Below are 27,872 nucleotides of genomic sequence, written 5' to 3'. Positions count from 1 at the left end.
GTGAGATAGGATCTGTTTCTCCTCTAAGGAGCTATAATATCACCTACTGTTTGTACCATGTATGGAGTATTTCTTTACCTCATTACCATTGTTTATGTACAGTGCTTATCTTTCCTACTATCCTATGCATCCTCAGCTCCTAGAGGGAAAGCGCCCTGCTTTAAACATCTTCCCACCCTGGACAACGCCCATCAGTGCCCCTGAACACAGAGAGGTAAACATTCAGTTGAAATAATTCTTTTGGCTATTTTGGGGGTATCTTTTAACCAACATTCATTCAATAATCAATTGTTGATAAATTGCTTGTCATCAAATTAAGTATTATATTGACACCTGAGGTTAGAAATTTCAGTCAATAAGAAAATAAAGAGGTCACAAGACAAATTATCTGGTAAAACTACCTTAACTCCTTCTCCCCACTTCCTCAGGACGTATTAAAATGGGGAACTTGTAATGTGAATTGATTTACAAACTAAGCATTTAGGAAAAATGGTCTTTTTTTTTTTAACATAGGATAACTTTATATAAAATAATCTTTTTTTTGGTCACCATTCATTAGTAGCTATTTTCTTAGAAAATAGGAATACTTTCTTTTGAATTACATAAAGGAAAAATCAAATTCTGATTGTTACAAAAAATTTCCTCCACACTTGAAGCAAACAAACATGAGTTTTGCTCACCATCATCTTCGCCTAAAAGAGAAAATAATAGAAAAGATTTTAGAAAATGTCTTACATAGCTCAGATCCCAATACTATTTTTTGAGATTAAAACTGTTCAACTATTAATTATATCACGAACCTTGGTCACTGAGTAGACACCCTGCAAATGAGTCCTCTTAATCAGAATACAGGCCAAAGAGTGTAAGATTTGCACATTTTGGCCAGGCGTGGTGGCTCACGCCAGTAATCCCAGGACTTTGGGAGGCCGAGGTGGGTGGATCACCTGAGGTCACGAGTTTGAGACCAGCCTGGCCAACATTTGAAACCCTGTCTCAACTAAAAATACAAAAATTAGCCAGGCATGGTGGCATGTACCTGTAATCCCAGCTACTTGGGAGGCTGAGGCAGGAGAATCACTTGAACCCAGGAGGTGGAAGTTTCAGTGAGCCAAGATAGCGCCATTGCACTCCAGCCTGGGCAACAAGAGCAAAACTCCGTCTCAAAAAAAAAAGAAGAAGAAGGCTGGGCACAGTGGCTCAGGCCTGTAATCCCAGCACTTTGGGAGGATCACGAGGTCAGGAGTTCAAGATCAGCCTGGCCAAGATAGTGAAACCCCATCTCTACCAAAAATAAAAAAAAATTAGCCAGGCGTGGTGACCGGCACCTTGTAATCCCAGCTGCTGGGGAGGCTGAGGCAGAGAACTGCTTGAACCCAGGAGGCAGAGGTTGCAGTGAGCCGAGATCACACCACTGCACTCCAGCCTGGGTGACAGAGCGTGACTCTGTTTCAAGAAAAAAAAAAAAAAAAAGATTTGCACATTTTAAAATAAATAACATCAGAAAGCAACTAAAAATGGTCATAAAGACCACTATTTTCAATAATTAATTAATTACTACATAAAGTTGCTCCTTTAATCATTACGCACACAATCCTCTCTGAACATTACTGTTTCCAACCTGGAATATTTTTCTCTTTTAAATTACTGCTCCTCAGCAGAGACAGGCCTTAATAAGAGTATATCCCAAACTGTAATCAGTGAAACCCTTGGGCAAGGTGCTGCTTCCAGGAGGCCTAGAGGTGGGGAAGGGGCCAGAGGTTGGGCTCTAGGGCAACATAGCAGCTCTGCCTATCAGCTTTATTATGTGGGTTCTGAAATAAGATTTCATTTTTGGACAAAAGTTCCTATTGCTCAAAACCTGTTAGAAAATAGTTGTATAAGCCTAGGGGTTATGACTCAGAAACGTGGAAGAAAGAGTTAAGAAGATTAAAGAACTATTAATCAACCAATTTCAATGGAGATAGCAGGTAAATAGCAACAGCAAGAGCTATTAATTACTGCACAGAGTACTCCTATAACAGCTAGGAACCATTCTCTTTACCTAGTCTTGTCTTCTTTCATAATTTATTTTTCTTCTTTTCTCCTCTTCCCTTCCTCTTTTTCTATGTAGTAGTTTCCTTTTCCTCATCTTTCCAGCAGTGTTATATCTCTGATATATCACTAACATGGAAATGAAGTGTTTCTTAGGACTTGACGGTTTTCTTAAGTGAAAAAATTGTATCTTCTGCTTTAAAAGTATTAAGTGGCTGTAGAAAAGGTCTGGAAGAACACCTTTCAAACTCTGTACTATGGAATAGAAGAGCTTTCCCTTTTCACTTTATATAACTACTATATTGCTTCAATTTTTACAAAATGTTGTGTAATTAAAACCTTTAAGTTGAAAACAGAAAAGTTGTGAGGGAAAAGTAGTAAAAGAGACAAAGGATAAGAAGCCAGGCACGTCTTTTTCAGGACCAACTTCCTTCTCCAGGCAGTTTCAATGTGAATTTGGGGAAAACAAGTATTTGCCACATTGTGACAGAGTAAGCATGAAAAAGCGGTCTATGCAGTCAACCCTTCCAAGTCTATTTGGTTCTCAGAAAGGTCTAAAGATACAAATTTAGATCAGGAAATCAAATTTCTTTTTATTTTATTTTATTATTATTATACTTTAAGTTTTAGGGTACATGTGCACAATGTGCAGGTTAGTTACATATGTATACATGTGCCATGTTGGTGTGCTGCACCCATTAACTAGCCATTTAGCATTAGGTATATCTCCTAATGCTATCCCTCCCCCCTCCCCCCACCCCACAACAGTCCCCAGAGTGTGATGTTCCCTTTCCTGTGTCCATGTGTTCTCATTGTTCAATTCCCACCTATGAGTGAGAACATGTGGTGTTTGGTTTTTTGTCCTTGCGATAGTTTACTGAGAATGATGATTTCCAATTTCATCCATGTCCCTACAAAGGACAGGAACTCATCATTTTTTATGGCTGCATAGTATTCCATGGTGTATATGTGCCACATTTTCTTAATACAGTCTATCATTCTTGGACATTTGGGTTGGTTCCAAGTCTTTGCTATTGTGAATAGTGCCGCAATAAACATACGTGTGTATGTGTCTTTATAGCAGCATGATTTATAGTCCTTTGGGTATATACCCAGTAATGGGATGGCTGGGTCAAATGGTATTTCTAGTTCTAGATCCCTGAGGAATCACCACACTGACTTCCACAATGGTTGAACTAGTTTACAGTCCTACCAACAGTGTAAAAGTGTTCCTATTTCTCCACATCCTCTCCAGCACCTGTTGTTTCCTGACTTTTTAATGATTGCCATTCTAACTGGTGTGAGATGGTATCTCATTGTGGTTTTGATTTGCATTTCTCTGATGGCCAGTGATGGTGAGCATTTTTTCATGTGTTTTTTGGCTGCATAAATGTCTTCTTTTGAGAAGTGTCTGTTCTAAACTAGAAAATCTAGAAGAAATGGATAAATTCCTCGACACATACACCCTCCCAAGACTAAACCAGGAAGAAGTGGAATCTCTGAATAGACCAATAATAGGCTCTGAAATTGTGGCAATCATCAATAGCTTACCAACCAAAAAGAGTCCAGGACCAGATGGATTCACAGCGGAATTCTACCAGAAGTACAAGGAGGAACTGGTACCATTCATTCTGAAGCTATTCCAATCAATAGAAAAAGAGGGAATCCTCCCTAACTCATTTTATGAGGCCAGCATCATCCTGATACCAAAGCCAGGCAGAGACACAACCAAAAAGAGAATTTTAGATGAATATCCTTGACGAACATTGATGCAAAAATCCTCAATAAAATACTGGCAAACAGAATCCAGCAGCACATCAAAAAGCTTATCCACCATGATTAAGTGGGCTTCATCCCTGGGATGCAACGCTGGTTCAATATACGCAAATCAATAAATGTAATCCAGCATATAAACAGAACCAAAGACAAAAACCACATGATTATCTCAATAGATGCAGAAAAGGCCTTTGACAAAATTCAACAACACTTCATGCTAAAAACTCTCAATAAATTAGGTATTGATGAGACGTATCTCAAAATAATAAGAGCTATCTATGACAAACCTACAGCCAATATCATACTGAATGGGTAAAAACTGGAAGCATTCCCTTTGAACACTGGCACAAGACAGGGATGCCCTCTCTCACCACTCCTATTCAACATAGTGTTGGAAGTTCTGGCCAGGGCAATTAGGCAGGAGAAGGAAATAAAGGGTATTCAATTAGGAAAAGAGGAAGTCAAATTGTCCCTGTTTGCAGATGACATGATTGTATATCTAGAAAACCCCATCGTCTCAGCCCAAAATCTCCTTAAGCTGATAAGCAACTTCAGCAAAGTCTCAGGATACAAAATCAATGTACAAAAATCACAAGCATTCTTATACACCAATAACAGACAAACAGAGAGCCAAATCATGAGTGAACTCCCATTCACAATTGCTTCAAAGAGAATAAAATACCTAGGAATCCAACTTACAAGGGATGTGAAGGACCTCTTCAAGGAGAACTACAAACCACTGCTCAATGAAATAAAAGAGGATACAAAGAAATGGAAGAACATTCCATGCTCATGGGTAGGAAGAATCAATATCGTGAAAATGGCCATACTGCCCAAGGTAATTTATGGATTCAATGCCATCCCCATCAAGCTACCAATGACTTTCTTCACAGAATTGGAAAACACTACTTTAAAGTTCATATGGAACCAAAAAAGAGCTCGCATCGCCAAGTCAATCCTAAGCCAAAAGAACAAAGCTGGAAGCATCACGCTACCTGACTTCAAACTATACTACAAGGCTACGGTAACCAAAACAGCATGGTACTGGTACCAAAACAGAGATATAGATCAATGGAACAGAACAGAGCCCTCAGAAATAACGCTGCATATCTACAACTATCTGATCTTTGACAAACCTGACAAAAACAAGCAATGGGGAAAGGATTCCCTACTTAATAAATGGTGCTGGGAAAACTGGCTAGCCACATGCAGAAAGCTGAAACTGGATCCCTTCCTTACACGTTATACAAAAATTAATTCAAGATGGATTAAAGACTTAAACGTTAGACCTAAAGCCATAAAAACCCTAGAAGAAAACCTAGGCATTACCATTCCGGACATAGGCATGGGCAAGGACTTCATGTCTAAAACACCAAAAGCAATGGCAACAAAAGCCAAAATTGACAAATGGGATCTAATGAAACTAAAGAGCTTCTGCACAGCAAAAGAAACTACCATCAGAGTGAACAGGCAACCTACAAAATGGGAGAAAATTTTTGCAACCTACTCATCTGACAAAGGGCTAATATCCAGAATCTACAATGAACTCAAACAAATTTACAAGAAAAAAACAAACAACCCCATCAAAAAAAGGAAATCAAATTTCTTAAAACACTCCCCGTCTGAAGAAAACACTGGAATGGCAGGTCAATGACAGAGTTGCTCCCAGAGTTTGGTTCCTCACTGAGAACAGAATGAGGATGTACCCCACTGATGACAGTAATGCTGTTCCATTGAAATATAACGAAACACACAAGTGTTAACTTAAAATGTTTCTAACAGCCACATTTTTTAAATTCAAAAGTATACACACACTACAACAAAAATATGTTACATGACGTATAGGTTATAGCAGTCTTACCAAAAACAATAAGGCTCTGTTTAACGGCAATACAGTTTTTACATCTAAATAAACTAAGATTAAATAAAATTTAAAATTCAGTTTTCACACTAGCCAAATTTCATGTGTTCAACAGTCCCATGTGGAAACTGGTTACTTTATTGGACAGTACAGATATAGAGCACTGCTAGTTTCTAAAATTTTTGTACATTTTTCCTACTCAAAGTGTGGCACATGAGTCGCCACCTGAGGCAGCACCTAGGAGTGTGTTTGGACCTCACCCAAGATCTACAGAATCAGAACCTGTATGTTACCAAGGTTCCTAGGTGATTTGTATGCACACTGAAGTCTAGAAGCACTGTTACGAGACATTGGCTGTCAAACTTGGTTGCATACTGGAACCATGCGGAGAGTTTAAAAAATACCAATGCCTGGTGTTCTCATTCCAAGGATTCTGACTTAATTAGTATAGCGTAGGGCCTGAGCAACCAGATTTTTTAATATATCCCCAGGAAATCTTTGATATATATTGATTACTCACATATTTTAATTATTTTACATAAACTTCCTAGTTTAGGGTCTGGCACAGAGCAGGCACTCAATAAATGACAGTAATTATGTAAAACAACATGCCTAGAAATCTCGAGACTTGACTATGAACTAATCTTACACTTTTTATTCATCATTCAAATTAAACAAAATATAAAAATGAAAGTTTTTTCAATATAAAGTTTATTTATAAAGACATTTTATAAATAACGAAAAGCATGAAATGTACATATGAAAAACCTACCTCGGCTAGGCGCCAGAGGATTTAAAGGACGATAAACAGATCGAGGCCTGAAAAAGAAAGCATAATACCCAAACATAGAATGGTTTAACTTTTATAGTGTATAATTTTATTCCAAAAGAAACAAATACTCCCCTCCCCGCCCTCTTTTTTTTTTTTTTTTTTTTTTTTTTGAGGCAGAGTTTCACTTAGTCACCCAGGCTGGAGTACAGTGGCGCAATCTCTGCTCACTGTTACCTCCGCCTCCTGGGTTCAAGCAATTCTCCCACCTCAGCCTCCCAAGTAGCTGTGACTACAGGCACCTGCCGTCATGCCCGGCTAATTTTTTTGTATTTTTAGTAGAGATGGGGTTTCACCATGTTGGCCAGGCTGGTCTTGAACTCCTAACCTCAGATGATCCACCCGCCTTGGCCTCCCAAAGTGCTGGGATTACAGGTGGGAGCCACAGCACCCGGCCTCTCCCGACCCTCTCTTTATCAGTCATTCCTTCCCCCACCCCCTCCAGTTACTTGAAACAGTTCTCTTCATAGATGCTGTTCCACACTCTCCATGCAGAGGTCCCTTTATAGCCAGTGTAACGCTCTGGGTTCAGCAATAGGTCTACATACTGAGCAGCTGGAGATCTCTCATCTGAACAAGAAACAATTCATAAAAACCATCCATATTTCACCATTTATCTAAGATGTAATAGTACAAAGCAAACCGGACTACTCAAAGGTAAGAGAAATGTCATGCTTTTCTAGTAATCTCCAACTTAAATGGTATAGTGGTTAGTATACTTGTGACTGTACTTGACGCAAGATTTGTAATAACTTGGACAAATTCCTTAAGAGAAGAAAAAACAACTCTTCCATTTCCTTTGGATACGCAGTGCTCTTTTAAGTAATATAACACCCCCTTCACCTTATTAGAAACATGAATCATTTCTTAAGTTTTAACCACCCAGGATTGAAAAGACCAAACAGAATCATAACCTGCTTTAGTATTTCATATGATTTCTTCTCTAAGAATATACCCACCTAGCCACGCACTTGGAAACATTTTGTAACACGTATTGTATTAAAAACAGAGATTTCTCTGCTACTGTCTGCTTGGACTTATGAAGTAAATGGCTCCATAACTTTGTGATCCAAATCTGATTATTCATAAAGCTATACCATGCTCTAGTTTTTAAAAGTTATGTATTACTATGTTTACTGATGTTAACATATTGAAGTGCTTTTTTCGCTCTCAAACTAAAACATAGTAGGCACAACTTTCACAAACTTGTTGAAATATTTAAAACTAAATAACCGTTTTCCATATTGAAACCCAAATGAGTATTTACCCGATCTCCACTATTTGAACTTTTTTTTTTTTGAGACGGAGTCTCACTCTGTAGCCTAAGCTGGAGTGCAGTGGCGCAATCTCAGCTCACCACAACCTCCGCCTCCCAGGTTCAAGCAATTCTCCTGCCTCAGCCTCCCAAGTAGCTGGTACTACAGGTGTGCACCACCATGTCTGGCTAATTTTTGTATTTTTAGTAGAGACGGGGTTTCGCTATGTTGGCCAGGCTGGTCTCGAACTCCTGACCTCGAGATTCGCCTGCCTCGGCCTCCCAAAGTGCTGGGATTACAGGTGTGAGCCACTGTGCCCGGCCCTATTTGGACATTTTAATTGAGATCTCTGAGGAATACAAAAGATTAAAAAAACTTAATTATTGAAGCTCACATTCTGAATAGAAATGGGAAATGTGCTTTTCATAGCTAAAGAAAAATTATAATGACCATGCCTCACACATATATGCTCATAATACATATACGCTCAAGTGTTATATATGATGGCACAGATATATTCCTTTATTTATATGCTTACTACCTTTTGTTGTCATGAATTTAAACAATAGTACAGAGGCAGCTGGTTTAAAACAGGAGTCAAATATGGTCATTAAATGTCTCTCTTTCATTATCTGATAGTATATTTTCCTGTCAGTAAACAGTATTCCCTGGACAGTCAATGACCACAGACTGGGATTATCCATGATCACAAGGGCAAAACAGCATCTTGATCCATGCCTTCCAAGAATTACCTGGCACTTTTGTTTTTGAGACAGAGTCTTGCTTTGTCGCCCAGGCTGGAGTGCAATGTGAGATCTCAGCTCACTGCAACCTCCGCCTCCCAGGTTCAAGCAATTATCCTGTCTCAACCTCCCAAGTAGCTGAGATTACAGGCACTTGCCACCATGCCCGGCTGATTTTTTGTATTTTCAGTAGAGATGGGGTTACACCATCTTAGCCAGGTGATCTACCTGCCTGGCACTTTCATGATGTAGGAAGAATACAAGGATAACTAACAATTTACTATATTAAATGGGTTGTATATAACTGAGACAATGGAAACATGATTTTGCAGACTATAAGAATACTGGCTCTATTTCTAGCTCTAAATCTGTAAAGATACTCCCCTATAAAAAACAAGGCAAAGAAAACAATTTACAGACAGATAGAAAAAACTGTCCAAGAACACAGACTGACTCAGGGCTCAAAAACAATAACTTTTAAAATCTTAATTTAAAATAAAAATTCAAATTATGAGGTATAAGTATGGCTTTTGATATGGGCATGGTGGCGCATGCCTCTAGTCCCAGTTGCTTGGGAGGCTAAAGTGGGAGGATCACTTGAGCCCAGGAGTCGGAGGCTGCAGTGAACTATGATGGCACCACTACACTCCAGCCTGGGCAACAGCCTTTTTTTTTTTTTTTTTTTTTTTTTTAAAAAAAAAAAAGAAAGAAAGTATGGCTTTTAGTAAAGAAAAAAAATCTTAAAATTCAGTATTTAATTTCTAAGTTGTATAGTTTTAATCTCCATAAGCTGCTCTTGAATATATTCGTCTACAAAATTGAATTATATATAAGCTTCACAATTAAATATAACATTAATTTATGTTCTCTGATGCATATATATGTACATATTTATAAATAATTTGTGTATGTGTGTGTACATGTAGGACTAACTACATGTGTATAGAATCCTCTACAAACGTGCAAATTGGACTAGTACCAACCTCTTCTCCCAAGAAAACCAAATAACCAATAAAGAAGAAAAACCATGATTCAGATATTAAACTATGATGATTTAAAACATACTTTAAGGGAGCTAAAAAATCACAAGAGGAAAATCAATTATATCAGGTTTTTCATTGTTCTATTTTAAGAAATGTGGTCTTAGTTTGTTGTGCAGGCTGGACTCGAACTCCTAAGCTCAAGCAAGCCTCCTGCCTCAGCCTCCCAAGACTCCAGGTGCTCACCACGACACACAGCTCAATTACATCAGTTTTTATAACTACTTAAGTAAAACTTACATTTTCAATGTTCTTAATGTTTATTCCCTTAGTTTAATCAATACTTTTTAAAAAAATCTTGTAATACTTTTTCAAATCATGAAAAGAGTGGGTTTTGTTAACCTATACAAGGAGTTTGCAAACTACAGCTTGTGTGGCAAATCTGGCCTGCTGCTTATTTTTGTAAATAAAGTTTTCATGGAACACAGCCATGTTCATTTGCTTACATACTGCTTTCACACTATTATGGCAGAGATGAGTAATTGCAATAGAGACCCTATAGTCAGTCTATAAAGCCTAAAATAGTTATCATTAGTCCATTTTCTTAAAAAGCTTACCAACCTCTGCTCTATACTGACGAGAATTTCATGGGACATCCAGAGTGAGCAACGTGTGTGGCAGAAAGCATCTACAGGCTAAGTTCTCTATAAACACACTAGCTGGTAGTGCCCATCCTTATCTCTGGGCCATCTGTGACACTGATTTTCATTTGTTCAACTGCAACTTGTCTCAGTTTGCACAGCTGCATCATTCATTCAGATAATTCTCTTTAAGTTATCTGGCCCTCTGCTATGACCCTCCCCCACAAACGTTTTATCTTCTTTCTGCCTCTACAAAGCAGCTTCATAATTCTTTATTCTTGGAATTCATGAAGTTGAACTAGTGTTATTTCCTCCTCTTCAAGTATACTTTTTTTTTTTTTTTTTTTTTTTTTGAGATGAGGCTGACTCTGTTGGGCAGGGGGGAGTGCAATGGCATGGTCTCAGCTCAATGCAACCTCTGCCTGTCGGGTTCAAGCAATTCTTCTGCCTCAGCCTCCCATGTAGCTGGGACTACAGACATGTACCACCACGCCTGGCTAGTTTTTGTATTATTAGTAGAGGCAGGGTTTCGCCATGTTGGCCAAGCCAGTCTCAAACTCCTAACTTCAGGTGATTCACCTGCCTCAGCCTCCCAAAGTGCTGGGATTACAGGCATGGGCCACCGTGCCCGGCCTCAAGTATACGATTTTTTTCTAACTGAATTTCCTTTCCACCATCCTAATTTAATAGCGTTATGAGGTCATACCACATTTTCTAGGATGTTAAACTTTCCTCCCTACTTCCTAACTCATATATCTCTTAAACATTAATGGTAGCATACAGGACAACTTAGTGTGCAAGCTCTTTGCTACGGTCACAGATAAAAAAAATACTGTATTATAGACTCAGGATTAAGCTTAAAGCCCTCCATCACCAACCCTACCCCAAACTGCTACTAACTCACTATTAAAACATGATTTACAGTCAAGGAGAAGCTACAGTTTATAAAGCTCTCAAGAAATTTTGATACACAACCAGATTTAGAAACTACTGTTTTAAACATTAAATTTATTAATGAACATATTTTAAGGGAAAAAATAAAACTAAAAATCTATCATGCTATTTAGGCTTTTTATGAACCAACTAGCTCATTCAGCAAGTATTTAGTAAGCATCTACCATGTCCAGGCACCATTCTAGGCACTAGGGATACATTAGTGAACCAAAAACAAAGCCCTTGCCCTCAAGTAGCTCACAATCTAGCTGGGGAAGACTGACAAGAAACCGATACACTCAATAATATGCCATATACTGTCAGACAGTTGTTAGTGCTTGGGCAGGGTGGGGGCCATCAAAGCAAAGGGACAGGGAGTGATAGTGGCTACTATCTTACATAGCGAGATGAGAGCAGGCTTTTCTGAGAAAGTGACATCTGAGGAGAAACATGAACAAGAAGCAAGCCGTGATGAAGCCAGTAACCACAACAACAAAAAAGGGTGGTAGGGAAAGCAGTTTACCTGAAAGAATATTAAATTACTACATTATTTTAAAACTACTATTTGATCTATAGGGATCATCTTCCATTCAAATGAAGTCATTATCAACAACAAAACAGCAGGAAATGGGTATATGGATATATTGCCTAGTAAACTGGGTGAATATTCTTTATATTTTTGTTTTAATCCACTGAATTTGGGAAACAGCAATAACTAAACAATGATTCTAAAGCTACCCTGACAGTAATTTTTAAAACTACTATAGGCCAGGCATGGTGGCTGATGCCTGTAATCCCAGCACTGTGGGAGGCCAAGGCAGACGGATCACCTGAGGTCAGGAGTTCGAAACCAACCTGGCCAACATGGCGAAACTCTGTCTCTACTAAAAATAAAAAAAAATTAGCTGTGCATGGTGGTGCACGCCTGTAATCCCAGCCACTAGGGAGGCTGAGGCAGGATTGCTTGAACCTAGGATACAGAGGTTGCAGTGAGCCAAGATTGTGCCATTGCACTCCAGCCTGGGCAACAGAGTGAGACTCCATCTCAAAACAAAACAAAACAAAAACAAACTGCATATAAACCATTGGAATATATATGAACATTACAACTCAGAAGAGTCATGGTAAACCAATTAGTAGGTACCATGGTTTTATAAGAATATAAAAATAATTGATTTTAAATATGATCTTGAAAATCTTAAGGTGATGATTTCATATAAATTCTTTAAAAAAATTTCTTACTTTTTACAATTTAAGAAACCAATATTTTAAAAAATAGTTAACACGGCCAGGTGCAGTGGCTCAAGCCTGTAATCCCAGCACTTTGGGAGGCCGAGGCGGGTGGATCATGAGGTCAGGAGATCGAGACCATCCTGGCTAAGACGGTGAAACCCCGTCTCTACTAAATATACAAAAAATTAGCCGGGCGTGGTGGCGGGCACCTGTAGTCCCAGCTACTCGGGAGGCTGAGGCAGGAGAATGGCGTGAACCTGGGGGGCGGAGCTTGCAGTGAGCCGAGATCGTGCCACTGCACTCCAGCCTGGGCGACACAGCGAGACTCTGTCTCAAAAAAAAAAAAAATCGTTAACACTGTTTATACTGATGGCAGGTAATCTACATATCAATTTATTTATAGCAAGTACTTCTTGCAATTAAGTATTTTTATTAAATACCTATTTACCATAAGAGTAATATATATTCACACAAATTATTAATTTGAAAACCTATTAAATAAGCACTATTATTTATACTTTAATCAAAGAATAGGTAAATGGACAATTTAGAAATAAATGACTATGAGTGTTAAGCACTCAAATAAAATGGCAACCAAAGAGCAAATGTGAGAGTAAGGAGAGGTTCAATGGCTTGCTTTGATAAAACTTTTACCAATTCTCTATATCACAGAGAGGACAGATACTTCATTAATTACCACTTAGTATAACCTCACTCAGATTCCTTTAAGATTTCCTTACTGAAACCATATAAGCCAAGATAACATTCCATCTCCCAGTATTATTCTCAGTTTACCATACTATCATAGAAGCTCACTCTAACTTACTCCACTATGGGCTGGATTTATAGCACAATTCTACCTATGAATCTTTTTTAAAACTTTAGAAAGCAGATCACTCTAGATGCTTGAAGAGTTCCAAAGAACTACTATTTCCAACTACACACTTAATCCCCAAAGTCTTTTCCACTATGAAAAATATAACAATACCAAGGAAAAAGGTGAAGAGAAACTAAATGAATGATTTATGCCTACTCAGCACAATTCTTTGGGAATATTATCCTACAGATAAAAAATTTTGAGTCACTGCAATTACCTTCTGTTAAGAGAAGTGGTAGTTACTCTGGTGGAGAGTGTCCAGTCTTTCTACCATTCCAGGGGACTCTTGGAAAAAGGGCTGTGGAGAAGTCGAATTAGAGTCCTCCCCAGCATTAGAAAGCATCTTTACAGGAGTTTCTTAAGACCTCTAGCAAATTCCAGTGTAAATATTTTTACAAAATGTTCACAGACCTATAACTGAGTGGCTTCAATTGAAGGTCTATGGCAGATGGTATATCACAATGGAAAAAATACAGGTTTTGGATTCGGATATGGGATCAAATCCCGCCTTAGCCTCTTGCTATTGTGTCTATGGCAAGTTATTTAGTCTTTTTCAGACCCAGTTTTCTCAGATATGAAATAATACACACTTATGAAGGTAGCTGGAAAGACCAGAAATAATGTATTTAAGGCACTTAACACAGGACCTGGAACACAGGCTCTCAATAAATGTCATAATGAATAATAAGGTCTACATAGCAAAATCCAGTACTGAAGCTATAATTCAGTTTAAATTTTCATTGATTAAAATGTCTTATAAAAGGGTTAAAGTTAAAATAATTTAATAGTTTATTGTATTACCATCAAGTTCACAAAAGTGATCCCGTGAATCATCATATCTTGCCCAGTCAATGAAAGCTTCTTTGCTTTGATTACTAAGGGAAGGAGGAATAAAAAAGAAAAATTATTAAATTTGGAGCTGAAACTTTTAATACTGTATTCTAGTGTAATTAAAATAGATAATCTGAGGTCAGTTAAAGATTAGATGATGTCACAATTCTGCTATTAGTGATTACATGAAGGAATGATAAAAAACGAGTTATATGAAAATATATATATTAATTTCCTTGAGTAATTTCTATTTCTTAACTACACTGAATTATTAGGACTAGTCAATAATAATTACTTTGATGAGAAATTAATTGGTAAATACATATAACATGTAGTTAAACACAAAACTCAAGATAAACTTTTCAATTAACTTAGAAATTATAATGTTAAATGTATTTTTTCCTGAAGTAATTAAATTTACTTTCAGAATTCTTTTAATTTAAATTGCGTCTACACTTACAAGAGCTAAAATACCAATAACTGTATTTCTATAATCTCCCATCCAATGTGGTATTCACTGGTTACAACAATGCCACTTTTATCATGGTGTATCATTCATTTCACAGCCTAGTTAACATTTAACAAAATCTATGATCAAGATTTCTAACTTGAAGAACTGATAAGGAACAACTACATTCATTAAAATCAACTTTGATCTACATTAACTTGAACCTATATTCAGGCCTTCTCTGTATTGAATACTCATGATGGTAGGATCTATCAGAGAGGCATCATTTTGCTACCCTCTTTATTCATAACACAAAAGGAAAAAACAAGGTACAAGAAACTGTATAAATCAGGTATATAAAGGTAAAAATCAGGTAATTCCTAAATGTGGTACTGTCATAATCAAGAATTTGTTTTGTATGTGAGAAGCCACTACAAAGAAGTGTATAAGCTTGGCTGTACTACATCAACTTTATCAATACATTTTTCCAGTTCAACTGACTGTGGAATTTTTTTCCCTATGGGAGTATATAATAAAAATTAACAAAAATATTGTATCATAGTTGACTCAACTGAAATACATGATGCCATAAATAATAATGCCTAATTACAGCTAAAATGACATTAACTAAACTTGTGTTTAATAAGATAGATCTTACGTTGAAAGTAGTGAAGAACAAATCAATAATGATATAAATTCCTATTTTCTTGTTAACAATATCACTGACTTTCAGAAACTTTCTTCTTTGAGCATCCTCATTTGAAGAGGCTTCGCTGATTCTTTCACCTAACCCCTGCCTAAAACCACAGTAAAGCCATGCCTAAGCCTGAAAAAACATTGAAAGTGCATCTAATGCTAATAAAGCTGGCTCAGTTTGATTTACAAATGAGTTAGAAGGGACCTTAGAGGTTATCTATTTCAGCTTTTCCAAACGTCAGTTTGAGGATGGATGCAACACTATTTGCATGAGAATTTCTTGGGCTTAACTCAGCACTTCCTTTCAAGATAGTGTCCCGAGGTTAAAGTAGTAGTCTTCAAACTGGGAAATGAGGAGCATAAAAGATGGAATAGTGAATGAGAAACTTTCTGGGAGTGATAAATATATATATATATTTTTTGAGACAGGGTCTCACTGCACCCAGGCTGGAGTGCACTGACATCATAGTTCACTGTAGCCTTGACCTTCTGGGATCAAGTGATCCTTCTACCCTCAGCCTCCCAAGTAGCTCGAACTATAGACATACACCAACACATCCAGCTAATTTATTTATTTATTTTTTTGTACAGACAGGGTCTTGCTATGTTGCCCAGACTGGTCTCAAACTCCTGGGCTCAAATGATCTGCTTCTCTTGGCCTCCCAAAGTGCTGGGATTACAGGTGTGAGTCACCATGCCCAGTCAATATATATACATATATATATATGTATTTTTTTTTTGAGACACAGTTTTACTGTGTCACCCAGGCTGGAGTGTAGTGGCACGATCTTGGCTCACCGCAACCTCCGCCTCCTGGGTTCAAGTGATTCTCCTGCCTCACCCTCCTGAGTAGCTGGGATTACAGGCGTCTGCCACCATGCCTGGCTAATTTTTTTATTTTTGGTAGTATTTAAGTAGTATTTTCACCATGTTAGCCAGGTTGGTCTTGAACTCCTGACCTCACATGATCCCCCTGCCTCGGCCTCCCAAAGTGCTAGGATTACAGGCATGAGCCACCACACCCAGCCTATGGTATCTTAATTGTGATGATGTTATATGGGTGGACACATGTCAAAACATCAAACTGTATACTTTATGTGCAGTGTATCATATTTCATTGTACCTCAAAGTAAAGCTGTTTAAAAATCATAGTACCAATCACTGGAGAAGTTGTAGAACAGATAACTGATACACTGCTAGTAGCAATATAATTTGGTAGCAATTTTAGAAAACAATTTGGCAGTACCTAATCTCATTCCTAGGTATATTCTCCATAAAAATATACATATGTATGCACCAAATTTATTTTTTATTTTTTCACAGATAGTGTCTCACTTTGTCACTCAGGCTGGGGAGTACAGTGGCACAATCATAGCTCACTGCAGTCTCAAACTCATGACCTCAAAGTGATCCTCCTGCCTCAGCCTCTCAAGTAACTGGGACTATAGGCCCATGCCACTGCACTTGGCTATTTTTTTTTAAACTTTTTGTAGAGACAGGATCTCACTTGTTGCCCAGGCTGATTTTGAACTCCTGGCTTCAAACAATCCTCCTGCCGTGGCCTCCTAAAGTACTGGGATTACAGGCATGAGCCACCATGTCCAACTGTATCCACCAAAATATTTCTGAAATGGCCCCAAAGCATAAGCTGTCAAGAGCAGAATGGAAACATGGCACATTCTTACTACAGAATACTATGTGCCCATAAAAAAGAATTAAACATTACTATGCCCAAAAACATGAATGAATCTCAGACACATGTTAACAAAAAGAAGCCAGATACAAAAGAATATGTTCTATATCATTCTATTTATAAACAGTTAAAACTAATCTCTGTCAGTATCTCAAAATCATGGAAGGTGATAATGACTAGGAAAGTACACATAGTAATCTGGACAGCAAGTATAATGCTCTGGATGGTGGCTATAGAGTTGGGTTCACTTTGTAAAGTTAAATTGACCTTTACACTTAAGAATTTTCTACTCTACCGTATGTGTATTACATTTAAATTTTTTAAGTTTAAAGAATAATTTCTGTTCAACAACAAAAAACTATATGCAAAATTAAAGGACAAGTCCTAACCACACGGCCAACAAAGAATTACCACATTATATAAAGAATGCTTACAAATCAGTAATAATTTTAAAATCCAACTCAATGGAGAAAAAAATGACAAAGAATATAAACTGGCAATGTACCCCAAAATCTTGTAATGACTTAAGCCTAGTCCCTAGATCATTCCTCTATTTACACTCTCTCCTTGGTGATCTCATTCAGGTTTATGGCTGCTAAACACCATCTATTCATTGACTGACTTCCAGACCTCTCCCCTATTTCAGATTTGTATATCCAACTGCCTACCTGAAATCTCCAGGTGGATGTCTCACAGGCAGCTCAAACTTAACAAATCCAAACTTGACTATAACTTTGTATCAGACTTTCTCCTCCTGCAGCTGTCCACAGGTCAGTAAATGGCAACTCCATTTAATAATTCCAAATCTTGTAGTCATCCAAAAGCTCATATCTTCTCAATACCACATATCCAATACTACAGCAAATCCTGTTAGCTGTATCTTCAAAATACATCCAGAACCTGACCGCTTCTCATCATTTCCACTGCTATCACCCTGGTTTAAATCACCATAATGTCTTATTTGGATTACTACGATAATCACGTAATAAGGCTTCTGCAACATATCAGGCTCCCTCCCCGTGACTTTTATTCCACCCAGTCTAAAAGCAAATACTCATTATAATTGCTTTCAAGGCTCTACAAGATCTCTACCCACCCCACCTCCTGCCCCATCCCTAGCATCTTTTGACCTTGTCTTCTGTTACTTTGCCCTTGATCACTGTGCTCCAGTTACATTGGTCTTATTGTGTTTAAGTCTAGGCGTGATCCTGCCATGGGGGTTTTCAACTAACATTTATATATATCTGGAATACTCATCCCCCAGCCAACCATAGTATGACTCATGCCTTCACTTTCTTCAGCAATTTGTTCAAATGTTGTATTATCACTTAGGTCTTCTCGGACCACCCAATTTAAAACCGTGCCACTCTCTCACTCCTAGCCCTCTTTGTTCTTCCCTGCCTGTCTTTCCTAGCATTCATCATCATTTTACTTACTTATGCCCCATATATTTTACTTGTTTATCGTGTTATTTCCTCTGACAAGGATCAAGTTACACGAGGGCGGAAATTTTATCAGTTACACTACTGGATTCCTAGTACCCTAGAACAGTGCTTGGCACATTGTAGACATTCATTTGTTGAATGAATAAGAAACTCAAATGTCCAATAAATAAAAAATGCTCAAATCCACTAGTAATTACGAAGTATAAAATAAAAATGAGGTACTATTTCACACTCATCAAACATTATCAACTTTTGGTAAGGATGTAGAGAATGATACAAGCTGTCAGCACTGGAGTCAGTGTACATTCACACCAAGTACTATGGAATGTCATCAGGCAATATCAAGAATGGGTATTAAAAAGACAATCCTAAGATTCAACGATTCTACTTCTAATGTGAAAAAACATTTGGGAATGCTCAAGGTGGCATGTTTGTAAAAGTAAATAATTGGAAACAGCTAAACATCCATCAATAAGAAAATAGCTATTTTAGCTAAGTAAAATATGGTATATTTATATGATGAAAATCTTTCATCAGTTAAAAGAATAAATCTGTGTTTCGACATGGACAGATCTAGAAAGCAAAATGTACAATGAAAAAAGCTGCAGAATGTTAAATATAGGATACCATTTATATAAAGGAAAAATAAAACCATATACACAAAATAAAACTATCTTATTTATACACATAAATATATAAAAACAAAAACAGACTGGATATACACCACCAAATTCATGATAGTAGTTGCCTCTACTGGATTAGGGAATAGAGCATAAGGGATTTTAAATTTATCTGTGATGTTTCCTGTTCCTTAAAACATATGGCAAAAAATGTTAATATTTATTTACTTGGAATGGAGGATTATTTATTTGAAATGGAGGATATGTGGATGTTTATTATCTTTTATTTTCCTATATTAAATTTTGTCTTCAATAAATAAAATTGCTAACTTACACTGAGTCATTAGCAATTATGGTACATAAATACAAATCTTTTTTTTTTTTTTTTGAGACAGAGTCTCGCTCTTGTCACCCAGGTTAGAGTGCAATGGTGCGATCTCAGCTCATGCAACCTCCGCCTCCCAGGTTCAAGCAATTCTCCTGCCTCAGCCGCCCAGATAGCTGGGATTATAGGCACCCGCCACCATGCCTGGCTAATTTTTGTATTTTTAGTAGAGACGGGGTTTCACCATGTTGGCCAGGCTAGTCTTAAACTCCTGACCTCAGGTGATCTGACCACTTCAGCCTCCCAAAGTGCTGGGATTACAGGCATGAGCCACCGTGCCTGGCTCATAAATACAAACCTAATCAAATGGGAATGTAAAGGAATTTCTGAGATATCTCATTCCCAACTACTGATTATGTCTAGACATTTTATACTACACAATTTGAGGCCATTTATACATTGTTTATGCTGGTTTCTGTTTAGAACAAATAAGGAAAAGTTAACAGAAAAAAAAATCTACGAAATTTAACAGGCTAATAACTTTTATCATTCAAAATGTAACATCCAGACTCAATCACTATTTAAAAAGATTTAGGAGTTCAAGCCCCTTCTTCCATAGTAATCAGGAAAAATGGATCCATAAACCCTGTTAGCTGAACAATCTTGTAAATTTCTACTTTTTAAAAGATTTACTATGGATGATACATTCTAGAAATTTAAGGATAAATCAGCCAAGAAGAGGCAAAGCTATTATGAAATTTAGGATAAAGAAAAACTTTTTCTTCCTTTTAAAAATATATTAGTTAAAACTTTAATGGGTACAAAAATGTCTTACCAAAATCATAAAGAAATTGATTCTTGATATCAATAAGAGACTATTTTCTTAATACTACCAAAATAAAACTTGCCTTAATGTGCTGTTAATTGCTCCCAGTTTATTAGCTTGCTCACAATCTTCTAATTCTTTGGTATTGTTTGCCATTTTCAAGTACTGCAAAGAAGTTCATAAGTTTAGTAAAAATTATTACCTTATTGTTTATTTCAGTTTCTGAATAATCAATCTGTCAACAATGATATACACTAAATACAGATACATTCCATTATAAAAATCCCTATCATATGTAAGAAATACAAATGAAAATGAGGCAGAAATTTCCACCAATTAAATATTATTTCCATCAACAACATATTAAAATTTAACAATTAGGCTGGGCACGGTGGTTCACGTCTGTAATCAGCACTTTGGGAGGTCAAGGCGGGCAGATCACTTGAGGTCAGGAGTTCAAGACCAGCCTGGTCAACATGGTGAAACCCCGTCTCTACTAAAAATACAAAAATTATCCGAGTGTGGTGGCACATGCCTGTAATCCCAGCTACTCGGGAGAGGCTGAGGCAGGAGGATTGCTTGAACCTGGGAGGTGGAGGTTGAAGTGAGCTGAGATCATGCCACTGCACTCCAGCCTGCGTGACAGAGCAAGACTCTGTCTCAAAAAAATAAATAAAAATTCAAAAATAAAAGTTAACAATTAGCACTGATGTGTTGGTGATATCAACTGAAAAAACAACCCTCTTGGGAAGTAAATTTGACCATATATATACATATATATCAAACATATGTGTGTGTATATATACACATATATGTATACATGTATATATATGGGGTCAAATTTAGTTCCAAAGAGGGTTTTTATATAAAAGTTATATATACATACGTACATATATATGTACGCATACACACACACACACGTTTGCAAAATGCTTAAACCTTTGAACCTGCAGTCCCACTAGTGAGACCATATCCCAGGGCAACCATTTTTTTAAAAAGGTACAACTGCCTTGGAAAATTATTTGGTATTATTTGTGATGTTGAGACAGGCATGCCTTATGGTTCAGCAATCCTGCCTTTACATGTAGACCTAGAGAAACTCTTACATGTGTGCACAATCAGACAAAGGACAAAAATGCTAGTGCATTACTGTTTGAAATAGCAAAAAATTGGGAACAACTGAAATGTCCATCAATAGAGGAATGGCTAATATGTGTTATAGTCATACAACTGACTACAGCTATTAAGATGATGAACAAAATCCACATATACCAACAGAGAAAATTTCAAAAGCGTAAGACTCAGTAAAAGCACAAACTGAAAAAAAGCTTGTAACCTAAAGAAATACAAAAATATTATTTAATATTATTTAAATTTAAAAAAATTTACACACAATAAATTGCATATTACTTGTGGATACCCATGCAATAAAAGTGTAAAACATATTACTTGTAGATACACCTGCAATAAGAATATAAAATCACAGAAGGATACTTCAGAAAAATGGTTAGCTCTGGCAGGAAGGAAGTAGAACAAACTGGGAAAGAGCTGAGGGGGTTTCAACTGCTTTTATATGGCTTTATTTATTTCAGATCTGAAGCAAAAATAAATACAATAAAGTAAAAACAAAAGATTACATGGGAGAGAGAGCAAGAAGAAAATGCAAAAGAGGCACAAGAAGGAGACGAGAGAGAGGGTATGACGATCTTTATTATGGACGCGCAGTAGTGAAAAACAGGAAATAAACAGTCTCTAAAAACATATCAGTGGCAAAATAAATTATAATACTCTCATAAGAGGACAAGAACAATCATTAAAAATGAATATCTTAATACCATCTGAAAGTACTCTGCTCAAAATATCTTGATAATTATTTACTCTATACAATATAATTCTGAACCTGCCAGGCTAACTAGTTGAAACAGAAGACTAAAAATAGCTATGTGATAAAACACCTGCTGACTAGGGGATCTGACACTATAGTTACATTTAATAGTTGTTCCAGATTCCAAAAACAGTACTGAAGTAATTTCAAAAGAATCTAGGAATGTACAACCTATCTGCTTGATGCAAGAGTTAGGGATTTGGAATTCTGAGGCAAAATGTCTCCATTCCCAACTAACCATAAGATGGTTCTTTACTACAGCCACTGTTAGTCAGTAAATGGTAAGTTTCACAATGTAAAGCAGAAACACTCAAGGAAGCGGAGGGACTTACCTTATTAGAATGCCCAGCTTTTATTCCAACCGGAATTTTACTCTTAAAAAAACAAGAAAAACAAAAAATTTTTTAAGTGATCTTTATTTTTTTTGGAATTTCTTCACAAATTGTCAATGCATTGCTCTAGTTCATCAAGCATTTTATTCTATGAGGGGCAAATCTACACTCACTCAAATTCTGTTTTCACACTATCTCATAAGGTAAAAGCGTTATCCCAATACATAGACTTATAAATCAAAGTATAGAAAACTGAATGACACACACAAAGTAAGAAAGTCAAAAGCAGCTCTAATAACTATTGCAGTATTTTTTATAGTTTATATAATTTAGGTTGAAAACACTGACAATCACTTCTTCCACAAACTTTGTTACTATAGAAAAGAAAGTTTTAAAAGTTCAAAATTAATTGCAATGTATTATGTGCAATTTTAACTTCTGCTCTAATAAAGTGTAGGCAATTTTGGATTACTAGAAAGCTTTTTTTGGCCCACATGATTAACCTAGAGTTTACCAATCTAATCTAGGGTTTACCAATGGGAGAACTGCATGTAGCTGGAACATTCTTTTTCACAAGGCCAATAATTAGTGTTAGGCTTTAATAAATGTATCTGAATTATTACAACCGGTTTATCAAACAGAACTTTAAACAAAATAGTTAATACATATTTTATTCTTAAAGGAAACTGAATATTATAAGTTTTTAAAGAATTTTCCCTTTAGGAAGGACATTGGTGCAGATTTTTAAGGACAACGAACTAGACTAACTGATTAGGTAAGAAAAGCAGAAAGTGAAAGGAAAACAAAGCTTACAACTAACTACTGTTGAAGGAGAGGAATATAATTAATTATGTTAGATAACGAAAATCAAAGTCTAAAATGTAGCATTCTCTTGGTATTAAGTATAGGGTTTTTTTTAAAAAAACGTAAATGTAACAAGCCCAAGTGAAAATCTAATTCCAAGCCTGAAATTTCCCCAATTAAATCACTATAAATTTGAAATATAGAGTCCAGTAGCTTGTTTTTGTTTTTTTTTTCCTATGAAACAAGATGCTGATTCGATTAAGCATGAAATAAAAAACAACTGCAGATCCAATCCTAGAACAGGCCTCTGATTTTCCTTCCATTTTAGAATAAGACTGTATTTCCATATTCAATCACCAGTATCACTGGATACAAATGTCTTCAAACCCATTTTGGTGTCAAGTATGGAATCTTCAATAATCTGGTTCTAAAGGAGAGAGCTGAGAGCACATGAATTTGCTGACACATCCAAATCCATTGACATTAGCCTGAAATAAAATAGAGGTTATGCTTTTCTAAAAGTCCAAGAGAAAACTGGCTTTGCCCTGTTATTTTATTTATTATACCTCTGGACAGGGCTCCACATGACAGTCTTTTATTGAACAGTGGCCATCTTCTGCCCAGAAAGGACAAGGTCGCTTCAGATTAACCTTGAAAGAAAGAACAAAGTTAGTAAACTCATATTATAGTTATGGGATGCTCTCAAAGTGTCATTGTGTTGGGCACCAGTGACATGGTGGTGAATAAGCAGGAATACTTCCTATCGTCGTGGCACCTATAAGGTTCAGAATTTAAAATGACTGCAATGAGCTAGATGATGCCATTGCACTCCATCCTGGGTGACAGTGAAAGCATTTAGAACTGCTTTAATGTCTTCCAGCCTCCTAATGTTATCTTATTAATGAGAGTTCTCTCATGCACCCATTTATTCAACAAATAAGAACTGAGCATCCACTATGTGTCAGGCACTGGGTAGGCTATGGGGGAAAAAGATGGACAGAAAAAGAACTCCCCTACCCCTCTGGAACTTAAAAATCTATTGAAGGAAACAAATTAAATATTTGTATGTTTAGTACGAGTTGTAGTCAGTGCTACAAAGAAAATCCAGAGAATTGTAATAGTGGGGCTGGCGGATGGAGGCCTCTGAGGCGGTAACATTTTAGGATGGAGGAAGTGAGCATTTGGATAACGCAATAAAAAGCCTGGACAGTTGTGTGAACTAAAAAACACCAGTTGGGCTGACGTTTAATGTAGAAGGGGGAGGGTGGCAGAGAACAAGGATGGAGGTAAACAAGGGACAGATCATGCAGGACATTTTAACCATGGTAAAAACTCTGGATTTTCCTATTCTACACATTACAGCAAGACAGTAATTCAATAGGACTTGCAGATTGCCCATGCCAAAATCTAGGTTTTATTCTCTTTTCTCCCTTTTCTTGTTCCCCATCAAACAATTCATTTTTCCATTTTTTACCACCTACCTCTTGCCTACACTATTGCAATAGTCTCCCTGCTTCTACTTCTATTTCCATATAGCAACTACAGTTATCTATTTAAAACAAATCAGATCATATCAATCCCTCCTCAAAACCTTCCTGTGGCTTCCCATCACCCTTAAGAGTTTATAAACTCTGCAGCAAGCTCCACAAGATCCTCCACAACCTGGCCTCTGGCCTACCTCTCTGACCTCTTCAGTTGCGCTCCTCTGGCCACACTGGCCTTGCTGGGAACATACCATGCTCCCTATGTCTCAAGCTCTTTACTTTTTTTTTTATTTTTTGAGACAGTCTCGCTCTGTCCCCCAGGCTGGAGTGCAATGGTGCAGTCTTGGCTCACTGCAACCTCTGCCTCCTGGGTTCAAGCGATTCTCCTGCCTCAGCCTCCCAAGTAGCTGGGATTACAGGTGCCCACCACCACGCCTGGCTAATTTTTGTATTTTTAGTAGAGACAGGGTTTTGCCATGTTGGCCAGGCTGTTTTCAAACTCCTGACCTCAGGTGATCTGCCTGCCTTGGCCTCCCAAAGTGCTGGGATTAGAGGCATAAACCACCGTGCCTGGCTGGTCTTTATCTTTTTTTTTTTCTTTTTTGAGACAGAATCTTGCTCTGTTACCCAGGCTGGAGTGCAGTGGCACGAACCTGGCTCACTGCAGCCTTGAACTCCTGGGCTCAAACGATCTTTGTACCTCAGCCTCCCAAGTAGCTGGGACCACAGATGAAACATCACACCTGGCTAATTTTTTTTTTTTTTTTTAAGTAGAGACGAGGTCTCACTATGTTTCCCAGGTTGGGCTGGAATTCCTGGGCTCAAGCCATCCACCCACCTCAGACTCCCAAAGTGTTGAGATTATAGGTGTGAGCCACCATGCCCAGCCTCAAGGTCTTTATATTTGCTGTCCTTTCTGCCTGTATTACTGTTCCTCTAGATCTTATGACAGCTCACTCTTTCACCTCATTCAAGTCTCTCTCACATATCACACCTAAGCAGAGAGACCATTCCTGGCCAGGCTTGCTAAAGTAGTGCTCAGTATGCAACCTCTATCCCAACGTACTGTTTTACATTCTTTTACGGCACTTATCACTACCTGAATGTTATCTGCTTATTGTCTGCCCCTCCCAACATCATAAGGATCAGAATTTTGCATCATCTTATCCTTAGTGCTTGGAACAGTGGTATAATACATAGTAGACACCTAATTAATATGGTTAAGTAAACAATCTCTATATTACAGAGAAGAAGGCAAAAATAGGTAGATTGGCAACATAGAGGAGAGGGTGATCAACTCTGACTTTTGGTAATAAGTAAAATGGGTATGACTAGAAGTGTTTGAGGGAGATTTATAGGCAGTGGGGCAGGATGTGCATAAACAAAGAACCTTAAAACAGCATGGCACATTTGGGGACTGCAAGTTCTCAGCCTGGACACCTCCCTTGAGCTTCTGTCCTGTATACCCACCTGCTTCCTGGATTATCTCTTCCTGGACAAGGCATTCATAGGTACCTCAAAATTAACATATCCAAAACTGCACCTCCTCCTCCTAGTAATTCTCACCATCTGAGTAAAAAGCAACTCCATTATTCTAGTTCCTCAAGCCAAAAATCTTGGCAGCTTTTCCAGCAACTCCCTGAGGCTCTGGCCTCTAACAAGCCAGTATCTGGGAACCCATGTAGCAAATAAAGAATAAACCTCCTTGAGCCTGAACAGAAGGGACAGCACTCTATGTGCCTTCTTCCCCTGGCTTACTTCAGGCGCTCATCCCAGCCATCCACTCTCTCCTTGGAAAAAGGTTGGAGGCCTCTGCCAGCAAGAACAGGAGGAACAGCACTCTCTGCGCTTTCTTCCCTGGCTTGCTCCTGAGATAAGTTTCTGCAACCTCTCATTAGAAGGAGGCAAGGGGACCTCTCCATGACAAGAAAGAGAAGGGGACATTCCCTGTGTCTTCTTCCCTGGCTTGCTTCAGGGAACTCCAGACCAAAAGGTTACCCCTGCAAGGTGCATGTGAGACTTCTTGCTTGAATAGGGGAGTGAGCACTCTCTGCACCTCCTTCCCTGGCTTGCTCCAGACACAATCCCAGCTCTGAAATCTCTGCCACCACGAATGGAAGGGACAGCACTTCTCATGCCTTCTGCCTCCATGTGCTCTAGAGATAAACTCCCACAATCTCTCAATGGAAGGAGGCAGGGGACCTCCCTATTCCTGAAAAGGAAAGTAAGCACTCCCTGTGCCTTTCTCCTGGCATGCTTCAGTAATAGCTTCAGATCAGAAGTCTCCCCCTGCTAGGGGGGCATGAGACCTGCTGGCCCAAAAAGTAGAGTGGGCTTCCTGCACCTTTTTCCCTGCAGGCTCTGGCAATAATTCCAGGTCTTCAAACTCTCCATGAAAATAGTTTTTGAACACATCGAGAACCCCAACTTTTATAGGCTTCATTGGAGGGATAGGCTGCTAAATCACCTAGCTCTGGGAGTTGATGAAGCCCTACACTCCTGAGTCTCCTAGACCACAGAGAACAAACAGGTGACTTTTAAACTTGCAAATAAATATTCAGCAGCTATCTCCTCCAAGTTAAAAGTCAGCAGTTAGATCAAGAATACAGGCATCTGCCTCAGACGCTCTCTTTGGTGCAGAGCAGAATCAGTGGGAGATAAACTCTGGCTTTCAGCTTCTCTGCAAGGAAAGAAGAAACCAAAGTACACATCTAACATCCCAATATCTCTAGTCATATCCCAAGGGAATGGTTTCTATACCACCTCTCTCAAGGCAATAGTACAACTTGACTCTAATTTCTCAGAGGCCACTAAGAACAAAGACAGCAGGCTGGGCAAGCACAAAGTTTTGCGGAACTAGAATACTACCCAGGCTGATTGGGAAGAAACACCTGCTACATAAGACCAGTCTAACAAGACTAGAGAAGGTAGTTCTTTTATATAATACACAGAAACCAATACAGAGTTAAGAAAAATGAAGAATTACTCCTTCTAGTAATACTCACCATCTGAGTAAACAGCAACTCCATTATTCCAGTTCCTCAAGCCAAAATCTTGGCAGCCTTTCCAGCAGCTTTGGCTTCTAACAAGCCAGTATCTAGGAGCCTATGTAGCAAATAAAGAATAAACCTCCTCAAGCCTAAACAGAAGGGACAGCATTTTATGTGCCTTAAGTTAAGAAAAATGAAGAAATAGGGAAATATGCTCCAAAAAAAAAAAAAAAAAAAAAAAGATCAAGACAATCTCAATTAGAAGTCAACCCTACTGAAATGAAGATATGTGATTTACCTAACAGGACATTTAGAAGAAGTCATAAATATGCT

At 37.8% G+C, this 27,872-nt stretch overlaps 1 protein-coding gene across 2 annotated transcripts in view; it reads right to left on the bottom strand.

Moving 5' to 3' along the window:
* ERO1B (endoplasmic reticulum oxidoreductase 1 beta) overlaps positions 1–27,872 on the bottom strand; it is a 66,519-nt gene that overhangs the window by 13,747 nt on the left and 24,900 nt on the right. For both annotated transcript variants that reach the window (XM_024252286.3, XM_054561116.2), the window contains 7 exons: positions 23,632–23,715; positions 22,262–22,303; positions 20,127–20,209; positions 13,962–14,035; positions 6,947–7,067; positions 6,441–6,487; positions 681–692 (listed from right to left, as the gene is read on the bottom strand). In XM_024252286.3, the coding sequence (XP_024108054.1) occupies positions 681–692; positions 6,441–6,487; positions 6,947–7,067; positions 13,962–14,035; positions 20,127–20,209; positions 22,262–22,303; positions 23,632–23,715 (463 nt within the window). The remainder of the gene's footprint in view (positions 1–680; positions 693–6,440; positions 6,488–6,946; positions 7,068–13,961; positions 14,036–20,126; positions 20,210–22,261; positions 22,304–23,631; positions 23,716–27,872) is intronic.

Source organism: Pongo abelii, chromosome 1 (assembly GCF_028885655.2).
Source record: "Pongo abelii isolate AG06213 chromosome 1, NHGRI_mPonAbe1-v2.0_pri, whole genome shotgun sequence".
NCBI classification, from domain to species: domain Eukaryota; kingdom Metazoa; phylum Chordata; class Mammalia; order Primates; family Hominidae; genus Pongo; species Pongo abelii.
Note: the sequence above shows the minus strand (reverse complement) of the source record. Positions and strands in the feature narration are given on the sequence as shown.